Consider the following 13,694-nt stretch of genomic DNA (forward strand, 5'->3'; position numbering starts at 1 on the left):
TGGAGACAAAGTTGTTGGTAGTGATCACTTCAATTCATAGTATCGGAGAACCATTGGCCTACCGAGTTCACTCCCCATTCATATTTTACTACCCAAACAGCTTGTTCCTCAGGTTGGTTTCAGCAGCTTTTATGCCACAGCAGCCTCATCCCACCAAAGACGAGGAGCAGTTACGTACACTATAATCCAGCTGTTCAGTCTCTTACTACTACAGCCACACTCGACAGGACAAAGTAGATGATTGGCTCTTTCCAGCTGTTGTTGGAGCCAAGAAAGACAAGGTAGTGACCAAACTGACAATGTCATGTCATTCTTAGCCAATAAAACACTCTGGAGAGCATTTGAGTCCACTCCACAAGGGGCATGGCTGCTTCCATGGCTCCACCAGAAGCATTTCTTCTGTGGCTGACACCTGCATACGTTTGCTAGACATTTATGCCTCATAGCCCAAGCATGCAGTGATGGATACCATGTCAGAGCTGTGCTGTATCTTCCTTTGTCAATCTAAACTGCTCATTACCACATCCTGGATGGTACTGTTTTGAGACTCTAACTTACAGTGAGGAATCTGCAAGAAGATATGTCTAAGGAAAATAAAAGTTACTTACCTTTGGTAACAACATTTCCGGTGGATTCATAATCTTTTCCCAGATTCTTCATCACTCTCCCCCCTCCTTCGATAAGTCACGGCTGTATACAGAGATCCAAAGGTATACAAACGTGTTATATGCTGCTACTGTTCTTGGTTTCTTTCCGGGTGCCTCTCTAATGCACGGAAAACGTTTGAGGAACTGTCGTCAGCATGCAGTTAATGCCTCTTATAAGTATTTGTTGTCTTGTCTGGTTGGTGGCAGAGTCACAGCTGAAGCTGCATAGCACCACCTAGTGGTGTTGGAGACTTACGACTGGGGATGAAAGTTTTCTGGACCAGCCTGACTCCTAAGTGGCTATCCAGGAGGTAAAGAATCTGCAGGAAGATTATGTATCAACCAGAAATATTATTACCATGCATTTACAGTTAAATCAGTTGCCTCCCACATTATTGCCAATTTTGGGTTCAATTATTTTGTAGCGGGATTTGGGGGCTACTGGCCAGAAACGTTAATTCAGCCACCCAGTATCCCTACACCTAAAACTAGCCAATTCGTAACTGGACTCTGGATTGGGTGGAGCAAGTGATAACCACAAAATCACTGACCACTTCTGTTGTAGGATCAGAAAGGGGTCACATGGAAAGGCACCAGCAGTTTAATATGCCTCATGCACTGAAGTCCACTGCCCCTTAGAGAGCCCCCACCCAGTGCCATATGAAGTCCAACATACCCTGCGTCCTAAGAAACCAATTACAACTGTAACTTACCAAGACACATGCAAAGATCAGTGTATTGACACCCTGCTGGATGGCTCACCCCTGTGTTTAAAGTAGAACATAGCATGGCTTCTTTCTGCTATTCATTTCAAAACTATCGCTGCGATCAGCCACCCTCTTCCTCCTTGCTGTCCTCACCCCACCCATGGCACACATGTTTAACCAAATTACATTGCTAATAATAACACATGTATGAAGTCCACACTTGAAAACAAAAACATCTGCCAGCACCATACTATACCCAAAATGTTATAGTTTTTAAGTTATATGTTATAACACACAATAAGTCCTCATGAGTACACCAACATAACACCATGCTTTGAATGTTAAGCACTTTCACAAAATATCAATTTCTTCACTTACAACAAATTCAAATCTCATTTACACCTTTCACAAGTGATGGCTGAAATGAGAGTTAAGCTAAGTTGTGTAGGGTGTGAGTAGTAAAGAAGGTTCATTTTCGAATTTCATGTCTTTTAAGTTTTGTACTGAAGTCACTATTCACACTATAGTCAACCTTAACTTCCCTTTCACATTAGTTTTTCCACTGGTTATGTATATTGACACCAATGGGCATAAATGCATATCACAGAAAATTCCATGTAACATTCATCTGTTAAGCAATTCACATTCTGAAATATAAAGAACAAAATATAAGAAGCATTGGCAAAAGCGGCATAGATGTAAAACCCAAAGTGAATGTGGAAACCTAAAGAAGATGTTTTAATTATTTTGATTATTTTGATTGGGGGCTTCTCTTAGTTCCCATGTTTCAAGCCTATGCAGTACATAACTCAGGTCCCACCTACTTGGACAGTTGCATCTCCTTCCACCAACCACTCATACATCTCCTCTCTGGCGGACGCCTACACGCGCACATCCCACACATACACGGAACCAGATTAGGGGGATCAGGGTTCTAACACCTCACTGCTAAAGCATGAAACAACCTCCCATTGTACATCACAGCCCCCTCCACTCTTCTTGAATTCTGCAAGAAGCTGAATAACTGACTTTTCAATTAATGAACCTACCATAGGCAAGTCTATGCACACAAACCTGCTCAGCGCTCTTTGTAAATACACATAACATTTTAACATACCATAACATATCTATTTCATAGGGTCTGATGGGCCACTGTTGAAATATGTTTTACTTAAGTGAAATTGTAGTATAGCAATGGGTTTATAACCCTCTCAAACAGTACATAATTCATTATGACACTATGAAGAAGTTATATTGGTAGAAATTCAGGCTTTTAATAAACAACTGTTGTTCTCTTTCAGGTGGTTTGCGCTAATGGAAATCCACTTGGTTGTTGTATCAATTCTTTACAAATTTGACTTTGTTCTGCTGGATCCAGTCCCCAAGCAGGTAAAATGTACTACAACACGGGTTGACCTGTTTCATTGGTATTTGTTTGTTGGTAAAAAATAATATGAATTGCCATTTTCTTGATATGACTACCACTGTGGCTAGGATGTTGTCAGCAATTGTACAGTTCATACGTCTCTCAATAGAATTAACAACAAAGGTCCACAAGCAATTGCACAGCTTACTGGTCTTTCTGGTGGCCTCTTTTGTCTTCCTCAATGATTTTTTTCTATTTTGACGATGCACTGATGCACACTAATGCAGCAGCCATATTAGAATGATTTTTTTAAAGCAAAAAAAAAAATCTTTCCAAGATGGCCTCTTTGTATGTGTATTAGTGGTGGTCATCTTGAAATGTTTTTTTCTTATGCTTTAAGAAAAATAATTCCAAGATGGCTGCAAATCAAGCATTGGTGGCTATCTTTGAATTACTTTTCTGAAAGCAAAAATAATTATTCCAAGATGTCTGCAGTATATTTGCACAATTGCACAGTGGCAGACTTGACGTTTTTTTAATGCTTTATTCATTATTTAATGTTCCAAGATGGAGGATGGCCATTTTGAAACAGTAAATAAAAAATATATGTCTAGGTGGGACACGACAACACTCAAATGGAGAGTAGTGAGAGGCCCAGTAGCAGTGTACCTCTACAGGGTCCTTAAAACAGCATGGGTGCTAATGAACAAAACAATGTATCCTGGTAGCAGCGTGCAGTTGTGGGGTCTGTCAAAAATTTTAAAAAATGAAAACGTTGGAATGGTTTAGAGCGGAGGAGTGCTGAATGAAAATGAACAACAGCTCCTTCACATCAGCAGTGGAAGCATGCAACTCATCCAATTACAAATGATGTAAAGAAAATGATCCAGGGGCGAGACAAATGAGAATAGGAGGGAAGCTATTGAATAAGTACTTGGATATGAAATAGACAGGAACCCGATCCAATCATGAGCTGACCCAAAGCCCATTCTATGTACTGTCTTGTAACCAACAAGTCTTCAACAACAGAGAGTTAACAGAACCAATAGCTTATGTGAGCTGACCCATTGCCCCATACTATAAGCCCTGGTGGGTGGAGAAAAAATTTACTGACATGTGAGCAGACCAGTGGAGGTGCTGTGCACATCCCGCCATCTGGTGTTGGGCTCGGAGTGTTACAAGTTGTTTTTCTTCGAAGAAGTCTTTTTGAGTCACGAGACCGAGGGACTCCTCCCATTTCGACTCCATTGCGCATGGGCGTCGACTCCATCTTAGATTGTTTTTTTTCCGCCATCGGGTTCGGACGTGTTCCTTTTCGCTCCGTGTTTCGGGTCGGAAAGTTAGTTAGAATCTCTGAAAAAACGTCGGTATTGTTTGCGTTCAGTATCGGGTTAGTTACAACAGATCGACAACGAATTTTGGAGAGCTCCGGTGGCCCTTCGGGTTTTTTTTCGATCCCCCGTCGGGGCCTGGTCGGCCCGGCCACGTGTGACTTCAAGGCTGATGGAACGGACCCCATTCCGCTTCTGTCCAAAATGCCATAACAAGTATCCGTATACGGATCAGCATCTGGTCTGTAACTTGTGCTTGTCTCCAGAGCACAAGGAAGATACTTGCGAAGCCTGTCGAGCGTTTCGGTCGAGGAAGACATTAAGAGACCGAAGAGCCAGAAGGCTGCAGATGGCGTCGACGCCGACAGGACAAGAGCGTTTCGAGGAGGAAGAGGAAGCTTTCTCTATCCACGAGTCAGACTCGGAAGAGCTCGAGGCCGAAGAAATGCCGAAAACCGTGAGTAAGACGTTGAAACATAAGACTCACGAGAAGTCAACAAAAGCCCAGGGGACGCCACCGCCAACAGGCCATGGCTTAACCCAAAAATTAGGTGACCGATCCTAGGCACCGAAAAAGGGCACGCTTGTGTCGAAGTCATCCGACTCCAGTCGAGATACCGCCACACAGCAATCTCGGACCCGAGACATCGGCTCAGAGAAATTTCGGCACCGGGACAGCCGCACCCAACAAGTTCGGCACCGAGACACCACCACGCCTAAAATTAAAAAGGTTTCTTCGGAGCCTAAAAAGACGTCCGAAAAAGTTTTGGTTCCGAAACATCCAGCCTCGGAGCCGAAAACAGGTTCCTATACAGAGGAACAAGGATTATCCTTCCAAATGCAAAAGCATAGATTCGGAGAGGAACTTGAAGCAGTAGAGCCAGACTATACTCAAAGAAGGCTCCACATTCAAGAAGACACAGGGAAGATAACCACTCTTCCCCCAATTAAAATAAAAAGAAAACTTGCCTTTCAAGAAAAGGACAAGCAGCCACAGGCAAAGGTAGCAAGGAAAACAACTCCACCACCGTCTCCACCACCGTCAGTGCACACATCACCGGTAGCAACTCCTCCACTGATGCACTCCCCGACTCATACTACAATGAGTCAAGATGATCCCGATGCATGGGACCTTTACGATGCTCCAGTATCGGACAACAGCCCAGACTCGTACCCTGCCAGGCCGTCCCCACCTGAGGACAGTACATCTTACACACAGGTGGTCGCAAGGGCAGCTGCTTTCCATAACGTCACCTTGCATTCCGAACCAATTGAGGATGACTTTTTGTTTAACACGCTATCCTCCACTCATAGCCAGTACCAAAGCCTACCTATGCTCCCAGGAATGCTAAAACATTCAAAACAAATCTTTCAGGATCCTGTTAAAGGCCGAGCCATAACTCCAAGGGTGGAGAAAAGGTACAAGCCACCGCCAACAGATCCAGTTTATATTACAACGCAGTTAACACCAGACTCAGTAGTTGTCGGGCAGCTCGTAAGAGAGCGAACTCTCATACCTCAGGGGATGCACCACCTCCAGACAAGGAGAGTCGCAAATTTGATGCTGCGGGCAAAAGGGTTGCAGCACAAGCAGCAAACCAATGGCGCATTGCCAATTCACAAGCACTTTTGGCAAGATACGATAGAGCTCACTGGGATGCAACATTTCATAGAACACTTACCCAAGGAGTTCCAAAAAAGAGCACAGCAAGTGGTGGAAGAAGGACAAAGTATCTCTAATAATCTGATACGGTCTTCAATGGATGCAGCAGATACGGCTGCAAGGACAGTAAATACTGCAATAACAATAAGAAGGCACGCATGGCTGCGCACGTCAGGGTTCAAGCCGGAAATTCAACAAGCCGTGCTAAATATGCCATTTAATGAACAGCAGTTGTTTGGGCCGGAAGTCGACACTGCTATTGATAAACTCAAAAAAGACACTGACACAGCAAAAGCCATGGGCGCACTCTACTCCCCGCAGAGCAGAGGCACATTTCGCAAAACACCTTTTAGGGGAGGGTTTCGAGGGCAACCTACAGAAACCACAACATCACAAACAAGGCCCACTTACCAAAGCCAATATCAGCGGGGAGGTTTTTGGGGGCAATATAGAGGGGGACAATTCCAGAAAAATAGAGGAAAGTTCCAAAGCCCCAAAACTCCTCAAAATAAGCAGTGACTTACAAGTCACACATCCCCATCACATAACACCTGTGGGGGGGAGACTAAGCCAATTTTACAAACATTGGGAGGAGATAACAACAGATACTTGGGTACTAGCAATTATCCAGCATGGTTATTGCATAGAATTTCTCAAATTCCCTCCAACAGTCCCACCGAAAACACACAGTATGTCAAAACAACATATAGATCTTCTAGGATTAGAAGTTCAAGCATTGCTCCAAAAAGAAGCAATAGAATTAGTACCAAAACAAGAATTAAACACAGGGGTTTACTCACTGTATTTTCTAATACCCAAAAAAGACAAGACTCTGAGACGTATACTAGATCTCAGAATATTAAATACATACATAAAATCAGACCACTTTCACATGGTTACATTACAAGAAGTAATCCCACTGCTCAAACAACAGGACTACATGACAACACTGGATCTAAAGGATGCATATTTCCATATACCAATACATCCTTCACACAGAAAGTACCTAAGGTTTGTATTCAAAGGGATACATTACCAATTCAAAGTGTTGCCATTCGGAATAACAACTGCGCCAAGAGTTTTTACAAAATGTCTGGCAGTAGTAGCTGCACATATCAGAAGGCAGCAAATACATGTGTTCCCGTACCTAGACGATTGGTTAATCAAAACCAACACGCAAATACAGTGTTCACAACACACAAAATATGTCATAGAAACCCTACACAAACTAGGTTTCTCAATCAACTACCCAAAGTCACACCTTCTGCTGTGTCAAACACAGCAATACATAGGGGCATCCTAGAATTCGGGCACTTAGACCTCACACAGGAATGTATGGAGGTCATAAGACAAGCTAGGAAGCCTACCACTAGACACTGCTATGCAAATAAGTGGAAAAGATTTGTTTATTACTGCCATAATAATCAAATTCAACCCTTACACGCATCTGCAAAAGATATAGTAGGATACTTACTACATTTGCAAAAGTCAAAACTAACTTTCTCTTCCATAAAAATACATCTTACTGCAATTTCAGCTTACCTGCAAATTACGCACTCAACTTCATTATTTAGGATACCAGTCATAAAAGCATTTATGGAAGGCCTAAAGAGAATTATACCACCAAGAATACCACCAGTTCCTTCGTGGAACCTCAACATTGTCTTAACACGACTCATGGGTCCACCTTTTGAGCCCATGCACTCTTGTGAAATGCAATACTTAACGTGGAAAGTTGCATTTTTAATTGCCATCACATCTCTAAGAAGAGTGAGTGAAATTCAAGCATTTACCATTCAAGAACCATTTATTCAAATACACAAAAATAAAGTAGTCCTACGGACAAATCCAAAATTTTTACCAAAAGTAATCTCACCGTTCCACTTGAATCAGACGGTAGAATTACCAGTGTTCTTCCCACAGCCAGATTCTGTAGCTGAAAGAGCACTACATACATTAGACATCAAAAGAGCACTAATGTACTACATTGACAGAACTAAACTAATTCGAAAGACAAAACAACTATTTATTGCCTTTCAAAAACCTCATACAGGAAATCCAATTTCAAAACAAGGCATTGCTAGATGGATAGTTAAGTGCATTCAAACCTGCTATCTCAAAGCTAAAAGACAGCTGCCTATTACACCAAAGGCACACTCTACCAGAAAGAAAGGTGCTACCATGGCCTTTCTAGGAAATATTCCAATGAACGAAATATGTAAGGCAGCAACATGGTCTACGCCTCATACATTTACCAAGCACTACTGTGTAGATGTGTTAACTGCACAACAGGCAACAGTAGGTCAAGCTGTACTAAGAACATTATTTCAAACTACTTCAACTCCTACAGGCTGAACCACCGCTTTTGGGGAGATAACTGCTTACTAGTCTATGCACAGCATGTGTATCTGCAGCTACACATGCCATCGAACGGAAAATGTCACTTACCCAGTGTACATCTGTTCGTGGCATTAGTCGCTGCAGATTCACATGCGCCCACCCGCCTCCCCGGGAGCCTGTAGCCGTTTAGAAGTAGATCTTGAACATTTGTACATTTGTAAATATATTACTTTAAAATTCATTATATACATACGTATTCACTCCATTGCATGGGCACTATTACTAGCATACACAACTCCTACCTCACCCTCTGCAGGGAAAACAATCTAAGATGGAGTCGACGCCCATGCGCAATGGAGTCGAAATGGGAGGAGTCCCTCGGTCTCGTGACTCGAAAAGACTTCTTTGAAGAAAAACAACTTGTAACACTCCGAGCCCAACACCAGATGGCGGGATGTGCACAGCATGTGAATCTGCAGCGACTAATGCCACGAACAGATGTACACTGGGTAAGTGACATTTTCCATATATATATAGATATATATATAGATATAGATATAGATATATATATATATATATACACAAATACAATGGTGATCCCCACTGTGTAGTTACAGTTAGGACCTAGTTTCCATGGGAAGAGTGTTTTTTGGTTTTCTTATAACTTTGGCACCGTTTGACAAATCTTCACAAAACTTTCCAAAAATGAATTCATTCAGCTCAGCTCAGCTCATTCCTTCAACATTTTGAGGTGATCATTGAAGTGAGGCCCAAGAAAAAAGGGGAGCTCAAAAATACAATTTTCTAATGCAATTTCTACAGGGATTTTTGAACAGAGCGACAGCCTAAACGACTAAACAGACATACACCAGATTTGGCAGAAAGCTAATTCTTCACAGGGAAAGTATGCTTTTTGTGATGTGGGCTAAATAGTCTAAATCCATTCAGTTGTTTTGAGGAATTAAGGTTCAAAATTTATGAATCTGGACAGTTGGGTTAGCGGGACTCTCACAGGAGTGCCACAAGCATGCAACTTTAACAAACAGAACAGTCTGATTGACCGAGAGGGCCTCTTTTCCCATCTGTCCTTTGGGAGCTCGCTCTCTGATAGGCTGGCCGCAACATTAGGAGTAAGGCTGCTGCCGCCATTTCAGGACACAGAGTACTTACGCCCTTGCCATGCACTGCTTATGACCTCTCATATTACATTACTCATGGCACATTCTATGACATAATTTATAACATAACTGATGACATCTGAAATTATATAATTGATGACAACACTGTGTGTGTCAGGGGCCACACATTATAGTTACTTGCAATAACTATAACTGGTGAGTTTCTGTATTTTTTTTTAGATAAAAATTGTACTTTACAATCTCACCTAACTATAGCATCACTTCAACCTTTGTGTGTGTGTGTGTGTGTATATATATATATATATATATATCTATAGATATAGATATATATATATGTGTTTGATGGCATGTGTAGCTGCAGATAAACATGCTGTGCATATCTCGCCATCTAGTGTTGGGCTCAGAGTGTTACAAGTTATTTTTTTTCGAAGAAGTCTTTATTTTTTCGAGTCACGGGATCGAGTGACTCCTCTCGGTGATAGTGAGCATGGGCATCCACAACTATTGTTTTCTTTCCAACGACGGGTTCGGGCATGTTCCCTCTCGCTCCGAGACTTTTGATTCGGAAACTCTATATTAGCGATAACTTTTCTCATACAGTCGGTATTGTTTCGAACGCAGTTTCTTCTGCATCCGATAGTACCATCAGGATCAAGAAAATTGCCTTTTGGGCGCTTGCGCCCATCTTGGGCCTGTCCGGGCCTACTGCGACATAGCCTGATGTATCGGACTCCATTCTGATTCTGTCCTCGGTGCCATGCTAAATTTCCTTATACCGACCACCACCTGTTCTATAATCTCTGCCTTTCTCCGGAACATCGTGAAGAAAGCTGTGAACCGTGTTGCTCGTTTCAATCGAAGAAAACACTACGCGATCGAAGGGCATGAAGACTGGAGATGGTGTCGAAGCACACAGAGTCCACAACCGACACCCTCGAAGAGGAGGAGGCAGACGGCAGTTTCGATCCCAGATTCCGAGTCCGAACAAGGATCAAAAGATGACAGCCAGCCGATTGCAGCGGCGCAGTATGTGAGTACACCTGCCCCAACAAGCACTTTTGAAAAATAAAACAAGGCCTTGGGAGCATCATTGCTGTCATGCCATGGTTCCACCCGAAAAAACACCTGTTTTGGTGTAAGAGTCGAGCAAGAAAATACGAGCCTCAACCTCCGAACCGAGGCGACGCCCACAATCTTCGGATCCGAAAATGCGAAACATGTGCCCAAAACATTCACCGAACATTCCTCTAAAGGCACAAAACTAACCTCTGAACATCAAATAGAAGAATTTGACATTCAACCTATTTTGGAGGTTATGGACCACAAGCAGAGAAGAATACAAATCCAGAAAGAAACTGGAAAAATTATTACTTCTCCAACTCCACAGACTAAAAGAAAGCTAGCAATTCAAGAGACTCTTGATACTGCCCCACCACCGGCAAAACTTTTCTAGTGGAAGGAAAAGCCAAAACCTCTTCAGGTTTCTCCACTACATTCACTGCAGCTTTCTTTCGGACCATAACCTATCACTCCACCACCGGTTATACAACGGAACACCGACTTCCGAAACAACTAGTGCCTTAACAACGAGGTTGTTATTACTAATGCCGATATTTCGTTGTAAAGGCATTCCTGATAAAAGCATTAGTAATAGGCACCATTGATCCTGCATCCCTCACCCCACCCCCCCAACCCCACCCCAAAACCTAAAACCCGCCACCCCCTCCCCAAAACCAAAAACGCCCAGCCCCCCAACCCCACCCCAAAACCTAAAACCCCCTGACCCCCAACCCCCCTCCCCAAAACCAAAAACGCCCCACCCCCTAACCCCGCCCCAAAACCTAAAACCCCCTGACCCCCACCCCCTCCCAAAAACGCCCCACCCCCCCAACCCCGCCCCAAAACCTAAAACCCCCTGACCCCCCACCCCCTCCCCAAAACCAAAAACGCCCCACACCCCCAACCCCGCCCCAAAACCAAAAACCTCCTGACCCACCACCCCCTCCCCAAAACCAAAAACGCCCCACCCCCCCAACCCCACCCCAAAACCTAAAACCCCTTAGTCGTCCCCTCGTCACCTGCGTCATCCTCCTTAGCCGACTCCCTTCTTTGTACCTTAACCACGCATGTTCGTTGTTCAGAACATGCGTAGTTAAGGCACAAAATAACGGAGTCGTGGTTAGAGAAAGCGTTGTTCCTGCTTTCGTTAACCACGACTTCGTTATCAAAACTTCGGCATAAAGGACGTTTCCCCTCCACCACCACTACCGTCACTATCACACTCCCATACTTATTCACAGGGAGACACTGTAAACCGATGGGACATGTACGATTCTGATCCTATACCCTACTAAACCATCCTCACCAGAGGATAGTATGGTTTATAACCAAGTTATATCTAAGGCAGCTGCATACCATGGGGGACAAATGCATGCGGAACCTTTAGAAGAGGATTTTCTTTTTAATACACTATCCTCAACCCATAAGCAATACCAGTACTTACCAATGCTTTCTGGTATGCTTAGACACGCTGAGGAAATATTTAAAGAACCAGTTAAAGCGAGGGTTCTAACTCCAAGGATTTACAACAGATCCAATCGACATTACACAACAATTACCACCAGATTCTATTGTGGTCATTGCAGCCAGGAAGCGTCCTAATAGTCAGTCTTCAGGGGATACCCCACCCCCTGACAAAGAAAGCAGAAAATGTGATGCTGCTGGAAAAAGGGTGGCAACACAGGCAGCCAGCCAATGGCGTATTGCCAATTCCCAGGCCCTGTTGACGAGATACGACAGGGCACATTGGGATGAAATGCAAGAATTCTTACAAAACCTACCCAAAGAACACCAAAAGAGGGCGCAGCAAATTGTAGAAGAGGGTCTGGCCATAACAAATAACCAGATTAGGTCTGCTCTAGATGCAGCTGACACTGCAGCTAGAGGAATTAATACCAGCATCACAATCAGGTGACATGCATGGTTGAGGTCCTCAGGTTTTAAACCTGAAATACAACAGGCAGTGCTTAATATGCCATTTAATAAACAGCATCTCTTTGGACCATTAAAAAACTCAGGAAAGACTCTGATACTGCAAAAGCCATGGGAACCCTTCATGCCACACCTTTTCGAGGTTCCTTTCGGAAACCATAGTTTAGGGGAGGTTTTAAAACCCATATTCAAGAGAGTCATTTAGAGGTTCTTACAGAGGACAGAATCTCAGGGCCAGAGGAAAATTTACAGCCTCAAAGGGTGCTTCCACACCTACTAAACAATGACTTCCCAAACATCCCACAATCCCATACGTCTCCTGTGGGAGGAAGACTGCAACAATTCCATTCTCACTGGCAGAATATCACCACAGATCGGTGGGTACTCTCAATTATCCGCAATGGTTATTGCCTAGAACTCATCTGCACTCCACCAAATATCCCCCCTCGTTCTCACAGACTCTCTCCAGAAAACACTATTCTACAAAAAAAAAGAGGTACAATCTCTATTACTCAAGGGGGCAATAGAAATGGTTCCCATCTCACAGCAAGGGACAGGAGTATAATCGCTATACTTCCCTATTCCAAAAAAGGATGGTATTCTCAGACCCTTTCTAGATCTCAGACCTCTAAATCTATATATTCTGTCAGAACATTTTCACATGGTCACTCTACAGGACGTCATTCCCCTACTACAAAAACAAGATTACATGACCCTGTTAGATCTTACTTCCACGTTCCCATACCTCCAGCTCACCGCAAGTACCTAAGATCCGTAATATCAGACAGCCACTACCAATTCAAAGTACTACCTTTCAAAGTAACAACAGCATCAAGAGTGTTCTCAAAATGTCTAGCTGTAGTAGCGGCATACCTTAGAAAACACCACATACATTTCTTCTCTTATCTAGACGATTGGTTAATAAAATCCAGCACCATTCTACAATGTCAACAACACACACAAAACAGAATAGATACCCTACACACACTAGGGTTCGCAATCAATTACCACAAATCTCATCTTCAACCACCACAAATTCAACCTTATCTAGATGCAATTATCAATACCCAAACAGCATTAGCATACTCAAATCCACAACAGATACAAGCTTTTCAGTACCTCGTAGCACAAATGCAGGTCAACCAAACTTACATGGCATCATGTATAGCAATAGTACCAAATGCGAGATCAAACATGAGACCACTGCAACAGTGTCTCTCACCACAATGGTCTCAGGCACAGGGTCGGTTACAGGATCAAGTGTTGTTAGACCGCTGTAAGGAAATGCCTCCTTGGCATGGTTACCCCCTGACTTTTTGCCTTTGCTGATGCCAAGTTATGATTTGAAAGTGTGCTGAGGCCTGCTAACCAGGCCCCAGCACCAGTGTTCTTTCCCTAACCTGTACTTTTGTTTCCACAATTGGCACACCCCGGCATCCAGGTAAGTCCCTTGTAACTGGTACCCCTGGTACCAAGGGCCCTGATGCCAGGGAAGGTCTCTAAGGGCTGC

General features: G+C 43.4%; 1 protein-coding gene across 1 annotated transcript in view; it reads left to right on the forward strand.

The window, feature by feature from the left end:
- Nucleotides 1-13,694, forward strand: part of CYP39A1 (cytochrome P450 family 39 subfamily A member 1) — a 284,249-nt gene that overhangs the window by 213,487 nt on the left and 57,068 nt on the right. Inside the window, exon 11 of the mRNA XM_069236086.1 lies at nucleotides 2,656-2,743. Coding sequence (XP_069092187.1) covers nucleotides 2,656-2,743 — 88 coding nt within the window. The remainder of the gene's footprint in view (nucleotides 1-2,655; nucleotides 2,744-13,694) is intronic.

This window comes from Pleurodeles waltl, chromosome 5 (assembly GCF_031143425.1).
Source record: "Pleurodeles waltl isolate 20211129_DDA chromosome 5, aPleWal1.hap1.20221129, whole genome shotgun sequence".
Lineage (NCBI taxonomy): Eukaryota > Metazoa > Chordata > Amphibia > Caudata > Salamandridae > Pleurodeles > Pleurodeles waltl.